General features: G+C 47.1%; 1 protein-coding gene across 1 annotated transcript; it reads right to left on the bottom strand.

Moving 5' to 3' along the window:
• Positions 1-1,560: 1,560 nt before the first annotated feature.
• LOC119446141 (hemocyte protein-glutamine gamma-glutamyltransferase) lies at positions 1,561-22,924 on the bottom strand. The gene is made up of 14 exons (XM_037710533.2): positions 22,789-22,924; positions 21,374-21,568; positions 20,564-20,824; positions 19,658-19,776; positions 17,611-17,718; positions 15,702-15,879; positions 12,774-12,906; positions 12,381-12,484; positions 10,456-10,624; positions 8,216-8,304; positions 7,009-7,236; positions 5,474-5,628; positions 3,497-3,636; positions 1,561-1,690 (listed from the first exon to the last, which is right to left on the bottom strand). The coding sequence occupies exons 1-14, from the start codon at positions 22,922-22,924 to the stop codon at positions 1,561-1,563; spliced, it is 2,145 nt and encodes a 714-aa protein (XP_037566461.2).
• Positions 22,925-27,124: the final 4,200 nt, after the last annotated feature.

Here is a 27,124-nt window from a genome sequence, read left to right as displayed (position 1 = left end):
TCTAGCGATTTGACAGCGATCGTTTTCATGGTCATCGAGTGGGATGTGTTCATGCTTGCTTGTGCGAGCGTGACACCATGCTTGTTAATTTAGTTAGTAGGCGAATGTTTACGAGTTTATACGGCCGATACAGCTACTGTCGTTACTTGGCACAGCTGTCTACTAATTTGCTATCGCAATCGTTGCTTCGCCTTTCGGGCGATACTGCGACATTTTATTTTTCGTTCATAAACGTTTTAAATGCGATGCATTTCTTTGGCCTAGTCGGCGCCAAGGTCAAACGAAAGGGCACGCAATGTCAAAGAGTTTGTCGCCGATGAGCGCGCACCCCCATGCGACTCCTTGATTCACGCGCATGCGCGTGCTCTTCCACGCGCCCGCTCGCACGCCGCTACTGGCTTGGCGCCTCCCCTCCTTCATCGACTCACCGGTACGGGTGTGCGCGCCACATGTAGACGTGACTCGGTTGCGCTCTTTGCGCCATGTTGCGCGTAGGCCTCTACTTGCAGATACAACACTGGGTCCTCAAAAGTATCAAGTGGAAGATGAGCATAAAGAGTACAAATGATCTGCAGAGACGCGTATTTTCAAAATATCTTTGTCGAAGACGAATTTGTTGCGGCGTGTAACGTATGCGACTGCCTCTGGTTCCGATCGTTCGTCGTCAGGGTTTCGCGACCAGCGCATGTGCTTTGTCCTTGAGCGAGTGTTTCCCCGAGAGGACGTCAGTTAATTCATTCAGGCTTTGCTCCACGTGCCGGGGAGGACTACTTCGCATTGACTTAGATAGTAATCGAGGATGGTTTCTGCCGTAATTTTTTACCATTTTTACTATATGAAATGATGTGCTCAGAGCAAAATAATATACTTGCAAATTTACTGTAAACTGCCTTCCTTAGGTACTCTTACGCAACCTAGTCTTCTATGGCACTTGTAAACAGTTGGGCTCGCGCACAGCCGCGCCCAACCAACCAAGAGCACACTTGATTGGTTGGGCTACTGTGGAGGACGAGATTGCGGAGCGTTTACAGCGCCTGTCGACCGGTGTCGTTGCCTTCACTTTACACTGCCCAATAACATTTCGGTCGTACCTGAAAAAACGCGTTTCATATGTTTGCCGAAGGCAAGATATCCGCGCTAAGGCGTTTTTCGGCCGTGATGACATCAAACTTCACGCGTCGCATGGGAGACGCTCGGACGCCATGCGACGCCGCGCCAAAAATACGTCGTGAATGCGTTTCACGTGGCTGTAATTTTGTTCTGGCCCTCGCGTAAGGTTGGAAGCCCGTGTCACAGCAGGAGACGTCGCTGTTTCTCACAACGGCGAATTGCTGAAGCTGAGAATAGAGCATGGATCCCGTTAACATACGTGTACATACACGGGAACAGTAAAAACACGAAGGAAGTCGAAGTGTCGTCAGTACCATAACCATTTATTTCCGTGCTTTCTTCTGCCGCGTGCTCGTGCAGTAATAATGGTAGCTGGAGGAGTGTGCGTGAGGCCTCGTTTCGGGCGGCGACCGCCAAGCTGCAGTCCACCAGTGGTTTCCTTTCGCGAGGCTAGAAATCCTTGGCCGCGTTCACGATAGGCAACTGCTCGGACATAAAGGTTGCCACGATGCGGCGGGTGTCAGGAGACGTGACGAAGAGGACGCCTTCCTTCTCGAACGTTCCACGGGGAGGTACATTTCTGGTGAATGGCAGAGATAAGAGAGTTCAACGAAAAAGTAAGACGGAGAGGTTGGCCAGAGTTCCACTGGAGTTCCACTGTTCCACATTGGGAACAAAGAAAAGTTAAATCCAAGGAAAGACTCTGACTCCTTGGAGAAAAATCGGCATTCTAATGAACCGTTATGTCTAATGCCAAATTTACGAGGCACGACGCTACATCCCAGACAGCTGTTGTCGCAGTCTTATTTATGAGGAACGTCAACAGCCGGTTTGTAGTTTTTTTTCTTTTTTTTATCAACCAAATGATTTAAAACGTCGTATTTTATGTCGCTTGGTGGATGCCGAGCCACGAGTTCCGGGCGGAAGGTGTACGAGGCTCTGGCTTCCTCCTTTCGCAACCTTGCATGCACGCATAGTGACGCTTTCGCGATCCACATTTTCTTTCTTTCGGTATTGCAGCATTCTATAAGGGCACCTTTCAGTTCAACTGTCTTATTTCGACATTTTTTTTTCAGTTCCTCAAGTTTATTCGCCAAGGCTCCACGCAAATTGTTAAAGTAAATTGATGACTTAGCCACTCTTGTAAATCACGCTGATACGACTTTTTTTCGGTGCCTTCGACAAAATTCGCGGGTACACCGTGTATTCACGCTCATGGCTGCAAAAAGGGCTCGCTTGCTTGCACGACCCTACAAGGAGTGTCCAAGAGTTGCAGGGACACGCTCAAGTCAGAACAAAGGCCTTGATGAAGTCCGAGAGCTTTGCGCGTCTCTTCTGAACTCCCAGTCAAGATAGCCTGCCTGACATTTGTGCGTATGCCCAGCGGGGCTTGAACAGGCGACTGGCCAACGGATATCGGCGATACGCCTTGATATGGGACATGCTTTTTGCGACGACAATAATGTCATGACTGGAGTTGTTCGGTAGAAGTAATCGGAGGAAACTATGTGGTTCGGTGTGGGGTCATGTCTCTAGGAAGCTCCATTTTTTATCCATAGAAGATTTCAAAGCCTATTTCTCTTTTTCGAAGTACGTATACAGTTGCGCTGTGGCATGCAAAAAAGAAATAAAAGTCTAACTAAAACGTAATACGCTCTTATTATCGAGCCTGTTTTGTCGAGAACGTTGCTGCGTAAACCCGCATTTTCTCTAATTTTATGTGGCTTGGCTCGCAAGTAATGATGCGCACTCCACTGCTGCTCATTTAGAAAACGTTAACAAAACACAATTATGTCCTATGATCAATTTTACAAGCTCAGAAAACGCGAGGCTGCCTATATGCAAGAGTAGCATCTCATGACGGAGAATCCGGAAGACCAAACGTTGTGCGGTCGCAATTTGTTTGTTTGTCTGGAAGTAACTGGAACGCCAATACATTTTTCCGCAAAGTTAGGAAATTATTATCTCGAAATTGGTGTCATCCTGAGAATTCGTTTCAAGTGGATCCGGATCGCCTTGCGAGCTCCACGGCTACAATTTGTAAATTTCAATTTGGGCCATATGGTAATTAGTTAAAAGCTTAATTTGTCAATTTTTGTTAATTAGTCGATTATGCGTTTCAATTTTTAGTGCAAGTAATGTCCACGCGCCTCTTCGAGTAGACCAGCTCATGAACTCGAACTGTGCTCTCTGCCACAGGCAAGCTTTAAATAATTTTTTTTGAAAGTGTTCACTGAAACACCCAGTATACTGTCACCAGCTATATACAAGATAATCACAGAGGTGTTGAGTGCATGCTCAGTGACGTTATCAGAGTCAGCGACACTTGCTTGCTCATCGTCGCTTGTCTGATACAGTCTATAGACTGGTGCGAGTTTACACTTACTTGAGTGTGATCTTCTCCAAGAAGGCAGTAGACCCCGGGAGCTCTACAGTCAACTCGCAGCTACTCAGGGCCACGTTGAGTGGGTTTCTCATTGTCAGCTTATACGTCAGGGCGCCCACGGGAGCTTCCTTGCGTGCAATCTTTTTGGAAAAATGGGCAAACACACATTACCATTTCACTTCCCCTGTACATTTAATTAAATCCGCGAAATTTCCTATTAATAATAATAATGAAGACAGATTCCCTCCCCATAGGGTGCAGCCAGTCAGCTAAATGCTGCAGAGCTCTGAAAATGCGCCGTTATTCCGGAACCAAAAATCCTATAGTCTCTTAAACGCGCACTACATCAATTTAGACTGATGAAGTACATTTTTTTGAAGTTATATTTTGATTCCTTCGGAAGAAAGATATTGATTACTGGCGAGGAAAATGAAGGCCAAACGCCCCCTTTTTCAAATTTCGCGCCAAAATCCCAGCGCCGCTACGCCAGTGTCAAGTCATTGATTTCGAAGTATTTTCTGGTGTTTGGGCCGCTTTACCGAAAAAGAAAATAATAAAGAAAGGCAGGATATTGCTAGGTTCAGTCTGTGGCTATCTTAAAGGGTCCCTAAACCACTAAGTTTCCTACAAAAATTAGTACTCTTGCGTTAGCGTTTCCGGGGAGGAGGAGGAGGAGGAGGAGGAGGAGGAAACAACTTTATTAAAAAAAATTTCAGGGCGCCGTAGGTGGCCGCTTGTCTGCGGTGACCTCTTCCGCCCAGGCAATAATTCCTTTTTGTAGCTTTTTTTTTTCTGGAGGACCGTATTAGGGTCTCCCATGTCGTTTCAGAGGGAACTGCGAGCTTTGTTGGTTAAGTCGACACGGGATTGATGGTTAGTACATGGCTTTTCCTGAACCTTTTCTTTCTTGCACGAACGACTTTGTGACTTGGCAGCACGTCAAAGAACCCCAAGTGCTCAACATTAACCCGGAGTCCCTCACTGCGGCGAGCCTCATAATAACATTGCGGTTATGGCGCATACAGCCCCACAGTTTAATTTAACTTTTGTGACTTGGGGAAACGGATAATTTTCAACAAAGTATTGCTCGATAAATGAAACGCTTCGGAATGGTTATGCATGCGCGCAGAGTCTTTCGCGTTTAGAAAGTTAGGTTTGCTTCGAAATTCGCGCCAATAAAGACAGACAGAGCATAGTAGTTGGAAGCCTCAGGAACGTTTGAAGCCACACGCACGGAAAATCAGGCAAATCCATGCGCTAACTAAAAGGGTGAAAAGTTCGGCTGGTTCGTGACCATGGTTACAGCGCGAGGAAGACAAGACGGACGGCAGTAGACGCAAACAGCGCTGACTTTCAAGAAACTTTATTCGGAGAAAGGCTATATGTATGTGTAGTGCTTGCACAGGCAAACTCAACTGCGCAACCTTTCCTGTTGCTTTGGTTTCACGTGTGAGCGAGCACTGGGATCGCCTAATACGCGAAATCATTAAAGTGGGGAAAAAATGCGCATTCGCGCTATACCTATGTAAGCACTCCATCTACAGCTTTGTCGATGAAAGAGTTTTCTTCGTAGAAATTATCGGGGAAAAAAAAAGTGACATGCCATGGGAAGTTCTGCTGCTCCTGATCGTTTGGGTCTACGCATGCTGTCTGACGAATATTTGCTTGGTGCAGCGCCACGACCCCAAGCGTAATTTAGGACTCACCAAGGACTATACCGGCTGCCATTATATTTCGCAACATACATCACGTATTTATAACCAGTTCTAAGAGAGATATACGAACGTATCGGACTACTATGGAAACCATGCGTTTGTTTGCCTGCTCTACGAGGCGACCTTTTCTGCATGTCAGCGGAAACGTTCGCCATTCAGCGAGGCCACGTGGTCATTATGTAATTTGAAACTTGAGTTTAATTAGCCGCATTTACCGAAATTGAAGGTTCAACAGCTTTTAAGTAGGATCGCTCCTGCTTACCTGAATGTCAAGCTGAGGCATCTGGATGGCCAAGTTACTTCTAGCAGTCGTGAAATCATCTCCGTAGGTGGCGATAGCCTCCAAGAGAATCATTCCTTCGGGGCACAGTTTGGACACGTAGGATTCGGGTGAGATGAGTAGCTCCAGTGTGTCAGCTTCGTACGGAGCACAGTAATGCACACAATTAAACTTCGGGCCAAGTATACCGACACTGACACTACAGAGAAATCTGGTGGCTAAAACTGTTCAGCCTCCGTGGGACTCATGGTAGACTAAATGATGGGTTACCGCGAGATTTTTGTGCAATTGGGCAGTTGATATTTGTACACCAGTGGAAAATTGGTAGGATTGTGGCACGGGGTAACTGATAGACAACAGTGCTTCGACAGGGGCAGATCGTTCTGATTATTGCGTTGTGCTCTTACACAAATGACAAAATAAAAGAAACTGAAGCATATGTGTGCAATATGTGTCACATGCGTGTGTCAATGCGCGCATGTATCTTTTATTTTGTCCTTTGTGCAACAGCATAGCGCAGTAAACAGAACGATGGACAACGCCAAAGTGAGTGGCCAGGGCGCAGGCTGAACACGCACAGAAAGCACCAAGAAAGTGCCAAAACAGGGGATGCGTGGATGAACGCAAGCCCACTGTCTCTTGACAGTTCGGGCTCTTTTAAATGTATACAAAAAAAATCTTCGCTTTTCACGTAAAAATGTGACTTTGCAGGATATTATATTACCAGCAGATTGCAATAACCCGAAAGGCGAAGCATTGATTGCGGTAGCAAATAATTAGATAACTATATGAAGTAAGGTTAGTGGGCCTTATGATATGAGCTTACTAGCTAAATTAACACCCATGGTGTCCCGCGCGCACAGGCAAGCATAAAAACATCTCGCTCGATGACAACGCACACTCAGCCGCGCCATGCGCAGCCGCGGCTGGAGTAGAAGAGACGCGGGCTAACCTGCCCCCCTTATGGCTGTTAGACTTACACGCAACTTCACGGTGACATCGACGCCGCCGCCGCCGACTGCGACGGCGGAAATTCGCCTGGAGTGTCCATATAATTGCTATCGCAATAATGAGCGCGCTTTATTGCCTGGAAATCGGCCCAAATAGCTCACAGTGAAATGTGCACGTTTGCATACGCGTGCCGCTGACCACCTATTCGGGTCCATGTAGCGTCGCTAATGAAACATGTAGCCCCACACAACCTGCACTGTCCTGCTGAGGTGGGAGTGCTGGATCAATAAAAACGATACGGGATAAGTAACATCGCTGCATCGTCTTTAGAGCACAAAAATATAGATTCACTGCATAACATATACACACAAAAAAAAACGCGTGTTTCAATGTGCCCATGGGCTATACTATATGAATCTTGAAATGCCCGCTTTCTCAGCACACTATAGCCAGAGATTGTGCGTCACTCAATCTACATACGCACTTCCTGTCTTTCCTCATAGACCGCACACGCGTGGCAAGAGCAACCACGCCACAGCCTTGCGGTGGATAAGGCTTATGCTCACATGCGCCGGGCTGCAGGCAGAAGTCCCGCTGTGCGCTGACCAGGGCGTTGGGTCTGACGTTACTGTAAGGCGCCGAGTAGGCGGTGAGCGCTAGGCCCACGCGGTGCTCCTGCAGGTCGTTGTTGGTGAGAGTGCAGAGGACCCGCCCCGACTGGCCCGCTGCCACTTGCTTATCGTGCTCCAGCCGCACCTGGATCACGTCCGTTGTCGCGCCTCGGGGCTGCGCCGCTGCGACGGCGAGTCACAGGTCGACTCAACGTGTGTGTGACCGCATGTTGATCATGCCGGCCGAACGGCGGGCCTCGTTAAAGTAGTTTACTTTCTTTTTTTCATGGGAGAAGAAGATGCTACATGATGCCAGCGGCGAATAGCGTGCATTAAATGCTGAGCTGCGCAATTCGGACGAGCATTGTCCCGGAAAAAGGAGAGCGCAGAAAATAGTGAGAAGAAAAAAAAAAAAGGTCTGTAGGCGCATGTTTTTCATATGTTCTTGAAAAAAGACGCCCGTTTGAAAGCTTCTCTTTCGTTCGTACAGAATCAAGATCATCAATGCAGATTTTTGCCGGCCGCCTGAACATAAAGCAGATGAGAAACAGATCTAATGAGAAACAAACAGGGTTGAAAAAGTTGAGCCTCTTGGTACACTATACGAGAATACTCGGGGAAAGCGCGGAAAGAGTGGACAAGAATAGACAACACAGGGCGCCCTGTGTTGCCTTTCCGTGTCCAGTCTTCTCGTGCTCTTCGCAAGTACTCCCTTATGGTATATTCCAGTGGTTTCCACCGCGCTTCAACTCGGTTTGTAGCGGTGCAGAGCACTTTCGATATTGGAGCAAGAATAAGCCCGCCCCAGCCGAACTTTCAGCACACCCAGAGCCATCGGAGTGGCCATGTGATCGAGATTCTGTCGGATCTCAGTTGCGTTCCCAGCTCGAAGGTGAGGTCGTCTCCTAGCGTTCTAAGCTGGGGCACGGTGCACTGAATGAACCAGGCGAATGTGTTCCGAGCACTATATTTCGACCAGCCGAATGTACTATTAATAGTAGGGCTGGACCACACCCAATAATTGTGGCGTGAACACCTACGGAATGCAGAGCATTTTATGCATCATATATGTGCTCTTGAAGTAAAAGTAAGAAAGGAATATTACCGCGGGTAAATTATCGTACAAATGACCTGCTTCTTCTAGCTTCTTGCTAATACTCACTTGGTCCTTTGTAAGTGTGGGTGATGTCGTCGGGCTGCAGTCGGCCACCGTTCGGGTTGAATTTTTCCGTCAGAAGCAGTCGGCCGCACCTGAAATGAGGGCTACACGTCAAATTGGTTCTCGGTGCCATGATTTGCTGAACACTAACTAGCTAAGGAACCAATTCATCTCAGCTCCTTACACGAGCGGCACAAAAAGAGTTCTAGCCAATGTGAGCCTTCACGTGCTCCCCATGTGTGCCTAATGATGGATTTCTTGGATTTGAGCTATCATAGGCATTCAAATGGGCAGTTAGCAAAGTGGGGATGGCTTTTGAGCGATGTTTATTTAAATGACGATCAGGATTTAATGTGAACCGACTACCCTGACATGAATTTGCCATGCGTTAAAGCCGTGCAAGGCATGAAAAAGTTGAAAGGCGATTCAACCTCCAGTTGAAGTCGGTCAAAAACAATGTCGTCCTGAGCAAGTTAGGGGTGAGAATGGGGAGGAGTCACTGCGCACGGCACTGTATCGCGTCACTCTTCGCGTGAGGGCAGTAGGAGGAGCGTCGGACTGCTTAATTTCTTTTACTGCAATATCTACTGCACTTTTTTAGACTACATAACCATGGGAAAGGCTTCAGTCTGCGCCACCTTCGGGATCGGCCCACATTTGTTAGACTGCACTACCTCCGGGATCGGCCCACGAAAGAGGCTAGAGATACACAGCCAGCAACGCTGTGTGTCCTTTTGCTACTGTCCCGTCTTTTGCTCTGTTTCGTTAAAAATGTTACTTAACTAACTTGCTCGGACTGAGACATTAGTGCGCGCATACCCGATACGTAAGCGGCGGGGGGGGGGGGGGGGGGGGGGGAGGGGTTAACGCGCGACGAGAGACATTGCCTTCAAGAAAGACAGACTCAGTAGCACCGAGCCAATGACTGCGCTAAGCAGCTGAACTGCAGTACGCCGCTTCACATGACCTATCAACTACAGTCATGCAACCGAACGAATACATACATAAGCAGTGCTCAAGATTACTAAGGCGAAATCATTATATGTCTCATCGTTCACTCGACCTTCAACGTCCTTGAGCGAAAACTGTGTCGTCGAAGTGAAATCGTACACGATGACGACTCGATGTAGTAATTCACTTACTACACCGACACGGCATCGTGTCTTAGCTATATGCAAACAATCACGCAACAATTGTAATGGCATGCGGGTCAAGCAAGCAACGCTCACGCAACAACAATTTTTATGGTGCGTGGGTCACCTTCGTCATCGTGTTTTAATTAAAACAGAGTTGATTCAGGCACTCGAACCCACAACCTTCGGTTGGAGTCGAACCCTGGAGCTTATGTGGCAGTCAAACCCACCACCTTTGGCGTTAAGGTGAAGTTAATTAAGGCACCGTTTTTAAATATAGGGCATTCGAACCCACGACCTTTTGGTATTACTTAGGGCAAGGTTAGTTAAGGTACAGTTAATTAAGGTAGCGTCAATTAAGGCACTCGAACCCGCGACCTTTGGTCGGAACAAACAAGTAATAAGAAGTAACAACGCATTCGAATGACAATGTCAAGTAATTTTATGAATGTCTCTTGAGCGCGCAGGCTTTTGCCTTCACCCTCTTTGGCGTATGCTAAAGTGACTGTCAATTTTTCTTCATTTCAACGCCACTGTGAACTGCTGTCACTTTGTGGTCCTGTAAGCGGGCAAATTCATTAAAAAGCTTTATTATCGTTTCCGAGGCTTCGAGAGTGATGTTACAAGCAGCCTTGATGTTACAATGAACCGGGATGCTACAAGGAACCCTAATGCTACAGGGATATTCCGATACCTAGCGATTAACTGCATCGCACAGTAAAATACAGGGGGAGGGATGGACAGAAGTATAACCTGTTCGGCTTTCAGCCACGTCCCGCATTTTACGAAGCTATTGCCTGATCATTAGAGCTCTCGTTAGCGCAAGGAAACCGTAGACTTTATCTCTCTCTCTCTCGCTCTTGTTGTCTGAAGTTATTTACTCGTAAACAAACAATCATTGGTGTACTTATTTAGCAGGAGGCTCCAAAGCACCCGGCTGGAAGGAGACCTCCTGTTAGAAATTAAGTGGAGATAAATAGGAAAAATGACAACGAATCAGCATTGCGTAATTAGTTGAAACAATGGAAACACAGCAAATAGAGATGAGTAATGCACACCATAAGAACATCAACACAGTGAATAATGCAAAAGTAAAAAAGAAATGCTTACATGTTGTTTTTCTCGTAGACGAGCTTCCATCCCTTGGGGTGCGAGGGATCCTTCTTGTGGTACCTGTAGACCGCCTTGACGCTTGCGCTCAGGTACTTGCCATCGTGCTTCAAGTCGGTTTTGTTCTCTCGTATAGCCTTCACCGGGTACGGCCCTACTTTGTACATCCCTGCAAAAGTGGGTTCATTGCTTCCTTCGACTGAGTAAATCGAGCAGTCGTAGTCGATAAAAATTTTTAAATGCAGCAAAGCATATACCATTTGAAGACATCCAGTGATACTTACTTTAATTTCTAAAGCGCGTATATACACTTCTCATTTATCTGGTTGCTTGGTGAGCGAATACGTATGAGGCTCTTCCGTCGTTAAGATCTTTGCTGCGTCTGTAGGGCCGCAATGTAGAGACAAAAGAACGCTTACATCTTTCTCCACTTGAAGCGGCACTGGTTGTACCTTATTAGCGCGTTGATACAGCAATGAACATTTTTTTACGCAGGCGGAGGAGCGAAAGGAGTGTTGCTTGCAGCGAGCAGACCTAGTCTTGCAAATGTTGGCAATTGCTGCGCTCGAGCGCCACGTATCAAACGTGACAGGGTCTGAAGCCCGTCGCATTTCATTTGGTAACATAACAGCACCCGGTAACACAAGCTACTTAACACGAAGTGCAACAGGCTGTGCGTTATCCAATCCACGTCGCCCCACACGGCTCACCATTAACACTCCAACCCCGCATCACAGCCTGAGGAACTTTAGGAGGAGCCGAAATACCTCCAGCTCTCCTAAATATCCAGCGTCGTCGCGGGGAAGAAAAGATGTGACTTGCACTTGAGTGTGGCGACATCTTGCGCTTCAGCCCATCTATTAATACTTTACGTTCTGCATCTAATTCACGACACTAATAAATAGCAGAAAGAGCTCGACAAGGCACACACGACGATGATGCGCTAAATCTTGTCTTGCACCGACAAGCTGGAGTTTGCGCTGACCTTGTGCGGATGCTGCAAAAGAGAGCGGCTTCAGTTCTATCAGGTCCCTCAGTGACACAAGGTTAATGAGGTGGAGACCAAACTGAACGGAAGTAGTTTAGATGACCTGCTTCATGACTTCTTGCGTCCTGAGGAGCCTTCTTCGTTGGCCTCAACTGCACCGTTTTGCGCTCAAGACTGTCAGCGGCCTCGTTGCCTGCATGTCACGCCGATATGTGAAGGTAGCCACCGGAAAACAATGGTAAAACGAATGTTCTGTAATTCTTTTACACCAGGTAATGTACACTGAATACGCTTGTAAAGGGGAAACCCGCACTGTAATAGTTGTAGTGCCGCCTTGCTGTCTGAAAAGAGAACAAGTGGCGGCTGGTACGACTTCAGTTTCCGCAAGCCTGCTTCCATGGCGACCCTTTTAAATACCGCAGAAGACACGACGTGGTCAAGCCTGGAAGCCCATGAGACATTGAGAACGCATTCACCGCCCTTTAAGACCTGCCCTTTAAGCACTTGAGTAAACCGCGAACAATATTGTCCTTCTTTGCGGGAAAAAACGCATAGGCGTCTGAAACGCTGACGGCTACACCGAACACCTATGCGGTATGTCACGCCGGTGCACCGGAAATGTTTCAAAATGAGCGTAATGTGGTGCGTCGCGGGATGCCGACGCAGCCCTGCACAATACATCGGCCTCTCGTAGCTGGAGATCCAGCGCTCGGACCCCTGCCGTCGAGGCGCTTCACTTCGCGCAGCAGGCAATATTTCTGTCCCGACTCACGCTGGGTATAGTATAATGTCCGGATCCGTGTCGGCACGGCGGTTTGCGCGCTTGCACGAACCACGGAGCTACGTTTCTCTCCGTGGCACGAACTCTCCGAAGCGTAATGTCTGAGAAAGTTGCGCATGTCGTCGCATGTTACGCATTAAATAAATGTGACCTCACCTTCGCTGACAATTTGGGGCGTACTGTCAACAGCTTGCCATCCGCCGTACCCCACCGGCAGATCTGGACGTGCCATCCACGCCTCGGTCCAAACGTGGAAATTCCTAGAAAACAAATGTTCTATAAAATACTGTTTTTATCTACTAATGCGGATCATAGATGCGCCGTTGAAGCTTCCACGCACGCACGCACGCACTATAGGTAGGCGCCGTTAACCATTAAGAATAGTAGACTTGGCCCCTTCATCAACACTTTATAAGGGCCCATTAATTCTTCTGCAGGCGTTCAGCAGCCATCGCGCAACGAACTTATAATCGAGCTTGCTCTAAATTTGCCCAAGACAGCCAGCTAGTCCCTCTGTTAGACGCACGGGCAGTTAATTGAACGGCTTACCACTCCATGTCGGCTCCTTCGATGGGCTTGTTCTTTTCGTCGAAGTAGAAGTCCAACGACATGTCGTCTCCTTCGACGTGGGCCGAAGGAAAGTTGCTGACACTGCGGCTCGGTATGCCCAGCGCCCGCAGTACTGCGTTACAGGCGGTGGTGTTAACGCTGTGATATAGCAACAGCGACAAGGATGTTCAGTGCACCTTAAACTTTGATGAAAACTGTAGACCACAGTAGGTTGGGTGTTTTCGAGAATCGAGGCGCTACATGAGAGTGTACCTTCGACGCGTGCAAGAGCTCGGAGCAGGCGTTTTTTGTTTTTGTTTCACGTCGCCACGTGAAAAGAAAACCAGCCGCCGTAAGCGGAGTTTGACACATTCACAATACATGCATGCACGTGCGCGGATTTCACGTCTCCACACAATATCGCCGCAATTAGGTTTGCGGCTGCGTTACGCCGAGTGCTGAGGCTATAACCACATGGCGTGATTCGCCAGTGGCTTTGTGATGGTGCATGTAGCACACACACTACGAACGCTACCAGCGCTGTCAGGAGTTGAGTACTTTGTGCTGTGAAGAAGCAATGTGCAAAAAAAAATAAGTAAGTAAGGCAGCGTTGACGTTGCTCGACAGACTAAATGTGTCCACATACAATAGCCAGTCTCTGTGCTACAAAGGCTACCGGCAGCGTTTGCTGCCTTGGCGGCATGCTGAAACCCGTATGTAAATCGGGAGAGTGCCCAAAGACCGCGTTCTGAGTTTGGTCCCCATGGAGACAATCCCCCAGAAGTGTGGATGAGGAACGTTTGCGCTAGACCCTTGCAGGCATAAACGGTAGAAACGCTATCCAACGGAGCAGATGCTCTAATATGTGCCCAATAGCGTAAGCAGGAGTTTATCTGTAGCTGATTACTTCCATGACTTCGCAAAGAAGGTTTTCAGAAAACTGTTAACCTGGAACGTCAAAGAATTTCTTGCGCATGTGAGCGGGTTATGCTTAACGAATATGACTTCATTATTACTTGAATGTATTTTCCAAATTTCAACACGTGTCCTATAAAGTGATTCGTTGAAAATGTGGTGCATGCCACCTCCGCGTGCGACCTTCACACTGCACCCCTAGCTGAATTCCAAGTTCAGTGGCAAACAGGCGACGAAAATTAATCGCTGCCGCGACGAAAACGCCATCCGACGGCACAGTCACTTAATCGGTCGACGACACTTTAACCTTCATATCGTACGCGACAGTACCTAACACCGAGCCCTGAGCCGAGTCTTCGAAAAGCAATGCGGCTCGCTGTAGGACGCCGCGCAAAACGGAGGGGAAAAATTCACCGACGATTACGATACTTCCTAATGCAAAATTTGAGCGCAGCTGTATACGTGTTTTCATTTCGTGATATATTGGCTGGCCCCGGACAATCTGTCTCGTGCGGCACGCTGCAAACGGAGCGAAGTCTGGTGCAACTGCCTCGCTAATCTGGAGATCGCGAGAGTCAGCACGTGGGCGAACCGCGGGCGCGATGCACAGCAGACGCCGCCGATAAATCTACCAGACGACGCGCGCTATTCTGGCGCCATCTCGTAGCCATCGTCGCCGCACTGCGCTTTTCTTCTCACGCTTTCGCCATACTCTCCTCCGCTTTCCGCCTCATGGTTCCGCTGCAACCTCCTCTCCGCTTTACTCCTCGCGTCTTTCATCCGCCGCTGCGATCCGCGTTCGCTAGCTTTCGCTGTGCTCGTTCGCTCGGTCACGCCGCCGACGCTATCCGCAGGAACGGGCGCCTGAGAGCTGCGCTCTAAAATACACAAAGGACGAACACTGTTGAGGCTAGGAATGGAACCAAGTAAAAAAAAAAGATTCAAAAGTGGAAATGCCTCTGGAGTTGCCTAAGATATTAGTGTCACTGACGCGCACTTTGGGTGAAACTTCGTCATTTTTGTTGTTTCCGCTATACGCTAAGTTTAAAGAAACACGAAACGTGATCTAAAAAAAAAACTAGGTAATTTTTGTTCTGTTGGTGTGGTTCCGGGGATTGCTGCTTTTCATTGGCACAGCGAACCAGAATAAGGTGAGTCACTGATTAACTGGCGGAAGCAACAAAGACAAGAAAACCAAAAGATACGAGAGAACATTCAGTCTGGCGTTAAACGTTTGCCGAGGACAACTTGCGCCGCGAATCGCGCCGAGTCATGTCATGGCCTGCTATGAAAAGCGTGAATACGCGCGGCACGTAAAGCCCCTTTAACGGCACGGCGACAGCCGCGGCACCTATGGCCAGTGCCCGAGATAAGCAGAACTTCACCTTGGCCGGTATTTTGTAGCGATGCCTTTCCGGTGCGAATGCCTTTTCGCGCTTATCGCGCTTTGTCAGTGGTCAGAGCGACGGTTCACTCGCGTTATCAACGGGATCCGCCGGCCGTGAGCGGTGGATGATAAGACTAGTATAGAATAAGTCATAAGGCATCGCTAAAAAATACCGGCCCTTGATTTGGAAGTGTAGCATGGTGGAGCCAAGGAGGTTGAATTTTTTTTTCATCCTCCTTGGGTGGAGCATCTCGAGGAGCATGGTCGCTCAATGATGGACGCTGGAGTGCACGCTGAGACAACTGCCTTCACCGCATCTAAATTTACTTGCGCCACTTCTGCACTGTAGGGTGATTATTTTTCTGCCTTTTATTTCTTCTTTGTCTTCCAAATACATTTAGAGCGCTAATTTTAATACACTCATGAATCAAAGTCCCGAATGTGTGGCTTCTTGGACTCGCCACCGTGGTTGCTCACTGAGATGTTTGCTCAGCATGTGGAAGAAAGCTGACGGTAAGCATCTTTTCTGTTGTATGTATGTGGGTGGCTCTGGGTTCCTTGAACTGACAGGCTGCACAAGCCACTTGAAACACATGCGATCACGTGGTTATGTGCTGCCGGCTTACCAGTGACCAGGGCGGACGCGAACACGAAGCACTGTCCGTACTTGACGCTGTTTCCCCCATTTTCCATGTACTTGTTGAGAATGGGCATGGTGGAACTCCAAACGCTTGGACTGGTGCCGGCGCTGTAGTCGTCCGACCAACGACCAGTCAATAGGCCCTGGTCGTCTTGCACATTGATCTGGAAGTGCAACGCGTTGAAGCATCGCGATTGAGCAAACATGTTAAACGATCTTCGCCTTGAGATATTTAATTGCGTTACATTGCACGCTTGAGACAGGCAGACGGACGGATGGAGACAAGTGAGTGAGTGAGTGAGTGAGTGAGTGAGTGAGTGAGTGAGTGAGTGAGCGAGCAAATGAACTGACTGACCTACTGACTTTATCGAAAATGTGAAGTTTTGCCATATTATGCTACTACAGATTCATTACCTCGGCTTACGTTAAGGTAGGTAACGTCCCTAAACAATGTGTTAGGTTTGCTTAAAAAAAAAAAAAACATCGGACTTCACCAATCCCTTCTTTCAACTGATAATGAAGCCAGGGAAGTCATAAATGAAATAATTGGTTGTTTTAATTGTAATAGAAAATAAAAATGGAGGAAAGAAAAACACTTGCTGCCGGTGGGAGCCGAACCCACAACCTCCGCATTACGCGTGCGGTGCTCTAATATGGAGCTATGGTTAGGGCACTTACCAAGTCCACATTCTTGGGTATTTATGTAACTGTGCAAGGTCTGAGTCTGGGAGTGTTAGCCAATGCTACTCATGGCCATTTCGGCGTATGTGGCACACCCTTTTGACCGCTAGCATCACGTGGTACGTAAGCGTACGACACGTAGTAAGCGTAATGGGGAGGCTGTGGGTGGGTTCGACTCCCACCGGCGGCAAGTTGTCTTTTTCGTCTGCTTTCATTTCCCTTTACGTTATCACTTCTACATTTCAACTAAAACAAGAAACAATGTCCCCTACGCTTATCTTGGCTTCGTTATCTGTTGGTTTGATATTGTTGTGACTTACAAAAAAACGCACCCGTCGGTTCTCCCCCGTCTTATCGTTGATTTCAGTGGTTCAAAGCGACAGCAGTTACATCTCCTATCCCCCACCAACGCCCCCTAACTTTGTACGAAGCTCCTGCAATCCTAGAAGAATCATTGAAAGGCAGTGTTTGGGCGGGACGCCGGCTCGGGCGCTCGAGAAAGGGATACGTATGGCGCAGGTGCGTTTTCATGCGGCGGTGCAACGGTTGTGCGAAATGTGTTTGCGGGAGTGCGTTTTGTGCTGACAGATTTCCTGCATATATGGTGAGCTTGTAGTGTGCGCATACTGCGTATTGGACGCTGTGTGTATCTTGCAGTACATCTTCACTTGCCATCTACCTCTGCGTTTCCCTGTCTCTCCCATTTCCCCTTAATCTACCAGACAGAGGCAGGCTCTTCCAGCCGACTTTTCCTCCTCTGCATTCGCTAGACCCCCTCCCCCTCTCTCTCTCTCTCTCTCTCTCTCTCTCTCTGTCACTTGCCTGCTGCTGCCTCTGAAAAACGAATGCAATATAGAAAGCGCACCATGCGAAACACTTCGCGGCCCAGCCTGCCTCGTTCCGTGTGAAAAAGATGACAGACCTTCCACTTTCCGCTTCGACATCCATTTCTTCCAACTATATCAGATCAGTTGGTGGTGGATTGCGCTTTCATTTAGCGAGATCGCTACAGCATGAGAAACGATGAACAACGATAACTTCGTCAGATAGGTACGAAGCATAAATCAAGAAGTTGAGGGGGGCTTTTAGTTTTGCACAAGACTGTACAGCAGACGGGCTGCACGATGATCTGACCATGTGCAGCAGTAGGTGCGCCTGCGGGGCTTCAGCTGGAACCAGGCTGCCACAGAATTTGATTTCTTTTTTTTACTCACCGCGGCGCACAATGCGCGCACCAAACTGACGCAGTCGGACCGCTGCGCTCCGTCCGCGGCCACTGCCTTGAGCAGGAACTCGATTGTCGCCAGCGTCACTTTCTCGAACTGCACGAGGGGAGAGAGGTGTCGCTTCTCACACACGTTCGCGCCAGCATGCCAGGAATTGAGCTTCCGGTTTTTCACACCACCTTATATGTCAAACAAGCGCGTGCGATACATTAAAGGGGCAGAATAAAGCATTACGTACTGATAAATTATTTATTCAAACTTTTATGTGCGTTTCTTTGGGAGAAAGATGTAGATTATTAGCATAAAAATTCTGGAAAATTAGCGGTAAGCAATTTTTGGGCCCAAACCGCCACATATCAGTGGTTTCAAGAGTGACGTCACGAATTTCGTGGCCATTTTCACGTTCCCAAAAGTTTCCAACAAGAAACATCTCTTATTTTCGAACGTACTGCGGTCCTTGCCAATAGATTTTTCCCACAAGAGCTCCTTGTGGTGCCGTCATAATGCATATTGGACTACTGCAAGCGTGCTTGAACACCTGCTCAAGAGCACTACACCGCGTGTCCCAGCTAACGTTAGCCAAGCTGTTCAAAAAAAAAAAAAAAAAAGATTAAAAAATCACGGTGCAAGATAAGATTATAAGACCTATGGTTTTCGGTCGCTAGAGGTCTGACGACCGATCACCATAGCTCTTAAAATTGTATCTTGCACCGAGTTGTTTGAATCTTTTTTTTTTCGAACAGCTTGGCTAACGTTAGATAGGACAGCCCATATTGCAGGGGTACGAGACCCGCTTTCTGCGCCCAATTTCATCCGGCGTCAGAGCACGAAGAACACTTCCTGACGTCAGAATGTAAAGGACGTAAAGATTGCCTGCTAAACGATTAGTATTTAGTATAACTGACACTGCCACAATCTCCATGACGTCAAGGAGACGTCATGGGGAAACTGAAGGGGCGTTGCCACCTGTATTTCTTCTTTGCACCTCTTCTGGTTAATCAAGCATCCGGTGACGGCAAGGCGGACCTAATTAGTATTCTAGGTATTCTAGCAGCTGAATATACCAATCTGGCTGAACCTAACATATCTATTCAGTGTCCGCATGGAAACTCTCGGGGTGGATCGACAGCACAAAACGGTCGGCCCGCTTCTTTTTTGTATTTTTTTACAGGTGTCTGTCTTTTCCTGCACTGTTCGATCACCATCTCTAACCCCCATAAAAGAAGCACGCGGCGAGCAAATATTAATCATCATGTCTCCGTTGGCGCGGCCTCCGTTTCCACAAGCAGCAAGCTTGTACTGAATTTGAACGTCCATACGTTCGTCTCATTTATTGCGGCTTTTATTGTTTATGCATTAACATTTAACAGGCTTGTGAGTGTGCGCCGGAAGAGAGAGGATGAAGTAATTCTGAAGATGGAGCTTTGTAGGTATTCAAAGCGAACATAGAACTATAGCGCACCTTTTCGAACGCTTTCATACCTTGCAGCTTTAAAACCATAATCATTTCTTACTGGAGCAGAAATTATTGCAAATGAGAACCATGTCACCTTGGAAGGGTAGTCTCCTAACAGTTCAGCTAAAATTCTCCCAAATGAGAGGCTCGGGTTAGTGAGGTAAGTGCCAAAGCAGCCAACAGCCAGCGAGACCGAAGAGAAGATAGAAGAAAAATAGTGCTTTGATTGAGTAGAAGGGTCTGTTCTATTATTTCGTTTAAGTTCATGATTAAGGGACAGAAACAGCGTAGAAGAAACTCAATAGGATACCGGTGAGATCCGAACCGACAACTTTCCCATGACCCCAGGTGGTCAAAATTGATCCGGAGCCCTCCACTACGGCGTGCCTCATAATCAGAACTGGTTTTGGCACGTAAAACCCCAGAAAGAAGAACTTTCCCATGGCGTCTTGCATTGTGCAACCAAATGAGATACGGCATTCAGGCGGCTGCCAGTTCTACAATGCAATCATTTCAACTGTACCCTACGGGAAAAGTGCCCTTCGCGCTGGAAATTTCGGCGACATACGGGTAAAGTACCTGGCCATAGTTCCACTCCCGCTGACCGAAGTTCTTTTCAGTGCCGTAGTAATATGCTCCGGTCTCCTTCATGGTGTAGAAGTTTCTCTGTGCGTCGTCCTTCAGGTACACGGGGTCCTCTGCAAGCAACAAGTCGCAGCTCACTGCAGCCTCTTCCGGTGTTGAAGTTTATCGTTCTTATTCTTGGCGTTTGGCATTCGCCCCGCTTCTACACTTAAATGCACTGTTCTTCCTTCAGCACCCCGTCACTTGACATGAGTTAGACGCTCCGTGTAACAGTCGGATTTGCACTCTTACACTCGAGCTAAAGGCGTGTCGCCTATGGCGGGCCCGCGTAGGCTAATCCCTCGAGCGTTGAACCAACGACGACGATTTCTGTCGGTAAATTTCTTTTTGGTCTTGCAGACCGCTGTGTAGGAAAGCGCTTCTGCACCGTAGAATGGAGGATTGCGATGCATTGCACCGGAGTCTTCGATTCTGCCCTAAAATGGTGTAGGGGGCGCAGTGAGCCGTTAGTCGAATGAAGATATCATTTGGAAGAGGCCCAGACAAGCTTTTCTGTCACAAATCAGTGACACAAAGACCCACATCACGAGAATGGTGCCGCGACCAACTGCTAAATATACACATCTTGGCCTCGTTTGAGCTTTTGCGAATCCTTCGCTCCACCCGTAAACTACGAGTTTCAGCTAAAAGCAGCACGACCGGCGCGATACCACAATAAAAGAGGCAGCTGTAATGATTGCGCGGCGTAGTTCACTCGTCTGCTTTCATGAAAGCGCGCATGGTGTCAACGTGCAAAATAATATTGTATGCAGGAACAGCAGGATGGAATGTGGCACAATCCCACCACGCTATTAAAAAAAAAAAAAAAAAAAAAAAAAAGCCTACGCCCTCAGGCCGTACCTGGAAGCCACGGATTGCAGATGATGAAAATGGGCGTCTTTGTAGGGGTGGCGCTGCCGCCGCCTAAGCTGAAGGCCAGCGACCAGCGGCCCACCGGTGCCTTGGCTGGAGTGCAAAATTTGAGTAGCATTATGTCGTTGTTGTGGAAGCTCACGGACATGGTCCAACGATCGACCGTCTCGTGCGCTTTCCCTTCTTTGTCGACCGAGTGTGGAGCAGTGAGTATCACCAGCGTGCCGTCGCCTTCCGAAGGATTAGCTCCTGCGGTGGGAGGAAAAAAAAAAAAAAAAAAAAAAAAAAAAAAAAAAAAAACACCGGAAAATTTTGCGTCGCATTCGCTCGGTGCTCGGCGCATGCATGTTGGAGAAGCATTTATCTTGCCGAATTGCACCTAAAGTTGCAACTGCTAACTGTTTCCACACAGGAAAATACAGTGGCAGCGACACTTTGGGAGGTGGGGAGCTGCATGAAGCGTCGTACAGAATTGTTCCTGATTAAATTGTGTGAGGTACCTGTAATTTTTTTTTCACGTTAGCCTTGAAATGAGTATTGCGGGCTTTGTTCTATAATCATTTAGTTTTTACTAAGGATTAGTCTGATAAATGTTTTTTTTTTCATCAGACTGGTGAGCTTATTCTCTACATGTTCTGTTACGGCGCAGAATTTTTTCACAATCGGGAGTCCGAGGCCATGGGTAAACTGAATGAATACAGGATATTGAGTAATGCATTTGCTATTCTTGTTAACACAGAGAGAACCACTTTATTATTTGATCGGCACGCAGTGAATGATATGGCGTATGTTGATTACCTGACGTGAAGATTGCTCGTAGCGGCACGCTTCCCAGCTCGAAGGACTGGTTGAAGCGTATTCCAACTTTGAACACGTTTCCTCTTCGGAGAACGGCGAAGGGATACTCGCCATAGATGACCTTGTACGATTCCGTGTTGTTGGTCTTTGCGTTTTGCTTTTCGTGCATGTTGATGTCCACGATCTCGGGAGGTCCTTTGAGATAGACATGTAAACGCGGACGGGAATCAGACAAGCTTTTCTGCTGTATACGAGGCCCAGCTTCACTGATAAGCCTCATATTACGACTTTGGTGTACAGAGTGAGAGTAACGAATTTTAATAACGATAACTTTGCTCCAGCCTATCTCCAGGTAATGTCTGAGCAGCACCTCCATTAAGAGCGACATTTCACGCTTTGCACATTTTCGTTTCTTTGTTGTTGTTTTAAAGAAGAATGGCAATGGCAGGAGTGCGAGGTACACAAGAAGTAAAGGGTCAGCGGGACGCACGCCCTCTTTAAACGAGAGTGAGGGTGTCCGTTGTTTACGACATAGAGCCAGAACACCTGACTTTAGGGCTGTAACCTGAGCGTTATTGACTTGTTCGCTATAGCGAACACGTAAATAAAACTCTGGTTGCCATTGTCTCCTGTACCAAGCACAAGCTTTCGGCAGTAGAGCACTATCGTCGTTTTTCCGTGGTGTAAATGGAGGGCTCCGCGTTAACTTTGACCGGTTTCTTTACCGTTCACCGAAATATCAGCAGAGGGGTGTCTTTCAATTACGCGCTCAGCAGACCGCCCGTCGTGGTCGGGAATCGATCCCGCAACATAAGCTCCAGGAGCAGTATGCACGCCACTGCACAAAACAATGGAGTACTATGTGGCCGCTATAGGGGAGTGGAAGTGCACGTGTTGTATTCCCCCCTTTCCCGAACAAAGATAAGCTAATTCTGTACTCCCTTTAAATTCAGGAAATTAAGAAGAGCCGTGCATGGCGTCCTCTTGCTAGTACGTTTTCGTGGTAGAAAAGCAGCATGAATTACGGAACTTAGCAATATTAATTAACTAATATTCCAGCATATATGCATATACTTGTAGTATATGTAGTAATAATTTTTGTTTTCCGCGCATTAGCATCAATCAATCAATCAATCAATCAATCAATCAATCAATCAATCAATCAATCGATCGATCAAACTTCTCGTAACCGTGGAATGAGGAATCGTTTGTTACTTCCTGTTCTGGAAGAATTAATTGTTGGGCTAGTTGGTTTTCCTTAACTGAACAAGTAGCGCTTGTCCTTGTCTGCCTTTCCTGTGTCTGTGTTCTTTATTGCGCTAAGTTACCTGTTCAGTTACCTCCAGTTAGCCCTGTTTATCGGCGCGTTTACTTAGTCGTGAACAACTCGGATTGAAAAGGCGCGGCAGGCTTACCCGAGGTGTGGCCCATTAACGCGGTACCTTCGCGCATAAAGTCCAAGACGGCGGCCATTGTTTCAAGGTCGTCAGGTACGTGCACTTTGGCTTTCAAGAATTCAAGAAACGGTTCAATGTCGCCGGGTGAAGCCATGCTCCTTTATTTTTTCTGCAAAAAATGAAAAAGAAAGGAGGAGATTAAAATTGATGCTTTGCGCGTTATTAGCATATCTGTTCTGCATTTGAAAGAAAGACAGAGAGGACCGGCATAGAAATGGTAGGCAGGGATGGTAATCGGAACTATGTCCCGTCTCCTGCGCCACAAATTGAGGTGGTATGAAAGGATAGAGATATAGAAGGGAATGTATTATTCAGCACGCTGACACGGAGGGGGAAGGTAAGGAAGGGGGGATGCTCGAAAGATACAACATAATGCGAGCCAAAGGCACCTTCGCAAGTAACTTTCTTCACACACAGGCATACAGGTACTGTCGGTTGTTATTCCTTTTAACTTTTTCTTTCTTGTTGCAAATTCTCATTTTCTGCATTTCTCAATTCTGCATTTGTCGCAACAAGAGTCCGCTGTTCAGCCGTACCAGTGCAAGGCGGTCAAATGATCCTCAACGCACCGTCACGGTGTATTTATTCTGCTTGGTGTCCCTCATTCAAGAACAAGAGTGGCCCTGGCCGTGGGAAAAGCGTTCGTATATCCATGGTGTTTGCTGTAGGTGCGTCTCCATCCCAGCTGTAGGTGCAAATTAATGCGTGGACAGCCACTAATTTTGAAAACGAAGGACAACGCTGGTGGCGCAGTCGTGATTCGCACGTTGAGCTGTGTCCGTCGGGCCGAAGGTGAGAGCGAACAGTGGCCCATGTGAATCAATGATTGCTGTCGGCGCGCCGCGAGGAAGACTATTGCTAAGCCTGGGACCAGTATATAATTCCCGAGAAAGACTAAGGAAAGCTCGGAAAGCTCTGAAGCAACGATAGAAACAAATGAACCTGGTAAAGCAGGAGTACAGACTTTTGGGCTAGTTGACGTGGTACTGATACTGACCATAGCGCTCTAGCGACGCAGATATAGACAGGCAGGGACGGTGCGCTAACATTCAACTGAATTTTTTATTTCGAAAAATAACATATTTATGCATAGTCGAGCTCAACAACAAAAGTAACAAGCAACCTATACGAAACAAGATAAGGTAAACCATCTCACGTGCAGTCCGGCAGAGGATATAGATTAGTAATTTCGCTTCTATACTCAGTGCCACAGGTGGAGGCCATCTGTAATATACCTAACCGGTTGATTAGATATTTACATTACCAGAAAATGATACATAATATGCAACATTTGGAAAAAAGAAAGATGAACCAGTTTGCATAGCTGATCTGCAGTTTTCTTACTCAGCCCGGCAGTTGCAGAAGAACCACCTTCTGGCAAAGTCTGGGAGCGTAGATGGCGTTATACGAAAAAAAAAAGTTTTTTTTTTATTTTCCCAAAATATTGCGTGCTTTTTTCGGTTTTTATTTGCACCAGATAATTTAGTATTTTTTTTTCGGTGAATATATGTTTTTCAGGTGAATTTTCAGCCGCATATTTCGCTGGATAAATTTTCGTGTCGAGCTGACCGCCTTTTTCTATCGGGGAATATGGTAGACGAAATTTGTTGACGCTGAAACGGGCTGTATGACGACAGATCCTGCAGTCAAAGTTTTCGAGAAGCAAGTTTTCGGGGCGCGACGCCATATTGCTAGGTGGCTATACAGCAATTAAGAGTGTGTTTCATTTGATGCCGAATAACTAATATAATGAGAATGTCTTTGTAATATTATCCAGGTACAGAGCTCCAACGAATACAGAAATATAATGGCTAGGCACATACGTCCTCGCGTTACCATAAGTGAACTTGCCGTATTCATCCACTGCAAAAGTTGCAGTACGAAGACTCCAAGTATCTTTTAATCCTCTGTAGGCCTTCATTGTAAAGTCAGACCTCTTAAATGATTTAATCTGTATCATCAAATTGCCAACCTCGCAGTGGATTTTTTTTCGTTTCTTGTAACAAGAAATAAATAGTCACTTGGTGCAAGATCGGGAGAATAAGGTGGATGGGGTAATATAAAATCGGCACATTGTTTTGCTTCCATAACAGGAGCTGCGGGTGCATTATCAGTGAGAATACGGACACCCTTGAGCCTATACCACGACGTCTTTGCTTCAGAGCATCTCGTAATTTATTCAGTAGTGAGCAGTAATATGTGCTGTTGATGGGCGTTTATTAAGGGTACTCGTAGTGTGTCCGAGCTTTTGCGTATCACTAATGCCTCCCTATCTGCCTCCCTATCTCTCTACCTCTTACTTCATTTTTGTTACCCCCTTCCTCCTGCGTAGGGTATCAAACCGAACGCGCGTCTGGTTTACCTGCATATCCAAAATCAAAGGAGGTGGCTGACAGGTGGAGTGGCACGCGAGGAATAAGGATTATAAGCAGGGATAAAGTGCCTCAGAAAGGCTGGCCAACGTTTCGATAGGAGGACCTATCTTCGTCAAAGGCGGCCTCGTCATCCTCGGCGGGTTAGTTACCCTTTAAAATTAACCCGCCGAGGATGACGAGGCCGCCTTTGACGAAGATAGGTCCTCCTATCGAAACGTTGGCCAGCCTTTCTGAGGCACTTTATCCCTGCTTATAATCCTTATTCCTGCTTTACCTGCACGTCTTTTCGTTCTCTCCTCTCTTTCTTCTCTCCGTGGGAAGTAAACGTCGATTAAACAGCTTCTCAAAACGAGTATAACGCAACGAGGATGAAAGAATGCTGAGAAATTGTGCAGAGCCTTCTCCCTTCTTTCGGTAGCGCACTGCGATAGTCACTATACGCATTTGAGGGTATAGAGTAGTCTTATCTGGATTGCGGGCGACCTGCTCCAATGTTTTACGCAGTGCTTTAGCAGGAGCTGAAAGTAACGTTGCAGTGATCTTGAGCTTGCCGAGTGAATAGTAGGTATAACTCTTTACGAATTAGGCTTCTGAAGTACCACATTTTAGCTACAAAGGCGAAAAAAACAAACAATCTAGCTTGAAATTTCCAGAGAAGCTTTTTTGCGATGCGTGGAAATGTCCTGTCCCCGAATGTAGTGCGTTGTTGCGAGCTCATGATGCTTTCATATTCTGATTTCGGGATCGTAAATGTGTTAAGAATGGCGACAATTTATGCTGACACTTTTGACGCCGCGGTAGGCATGTTACGTGCCACAAACGGTTAGCTCCACAGGTGTACATCTCAGATGCGTAAGTTGAACGTGCGGCGACGTTTACAGATTTTCGAAATTTCAGAGACATTAAATAATGGGGAGCGTCAAGTATACATAAATTACGCAATTACAGTTGTCAGCACTTTGATTTCTCAAACTTGTTTATGCTTTTTTGTTTTTCTATGCGCCCAGATATTTTAGCTTAGACCAGGAAGCGTTAATACCGTCGACCAATATAAGGCCAAATATTTTCTTGGCCGTCAAGTAGAATTTTCTCCCTACTCACCCTGGAAGAACGTTCCTCACTACGCTGGTGGCCGGGATTTGATGCACAGAAATGGCGCAGAACGTGCCGGTCAAAGTTTTAGAAGTGGCCAAGGAAGGTCACAAGGTCAACCGTCTCGGTATTTCAACTGGTGAGCGGCAGTATAAGCCTGGGCAAAGCCATGAAGGGTCATGCGCAGCCATTTATAGACAAAAGCTGAATTTCAGCCTCAAAAGAAAATTATGAGTATTCGAAGTGAACATCTTTATGCACTCTTTCGTACGTCGTGCTTGCGAGTTGGGTGTTGTGAATAGAATCGTAAACACGATTGCTAGAAGTGCTGAAGTGACATGTATAGAGAAAAAGAATGAAACAAAAAGAACCAGTAGGGAAAGAAAAGAGACGAAGAGACAAGCGCGTGAAAACACGCATGTCCACGGTTGTTCGGTGGTTTTAAGATATGGGGTGCACGTCCCTGTACAAAGCGTATGTTGCTTAGTTTGCAGCTCGAATCCATGCTGACTGCGTATATACGCTGGCCGCACCTTTCAAGCTTTTGTTCGAGATGCGTAAGAACGCGGTTTACGAGGTACGCGGGTACGTTGCGTTCGCGAATATGTATTGACAGGAAGGTGACGAAGTACAACGCAGGCCGGCTCACCTGTTGTCCTTTTTTCGGCTCTTTCCACTAGATCACGTGAACTAGCTTTTACCGGGGCGCAACTTAAATACTTATCGCATACGTCGTCCGCACGCTTTTGCCACTTTATTTATTTTCAGTGTTTGTCGTTGCAACTGTATATGCGAGGCTTACACGAAGAAGGACGTGGACGATCGCT

This window comes from Dermacentor silvarum, chromosome 1 (genome assembly GCF_013339745.2).
Source record: "Dermacentor silvarum isolate Dsil-2018 chromosome 1, BIME_Dsil_1.4, whole genome shotgun sequence".
Lineage (NCBI taxonomy): Eukaryota > Metazoa > Arthropoda > Arachnida > Ixodida > Ixodidae > Dermacentor > Dermacentor silvarum.
Note: the sequence above shows the minus strand (reverse complement) of the source record. Positions and strands in the feature narration are given on the sequence as shown.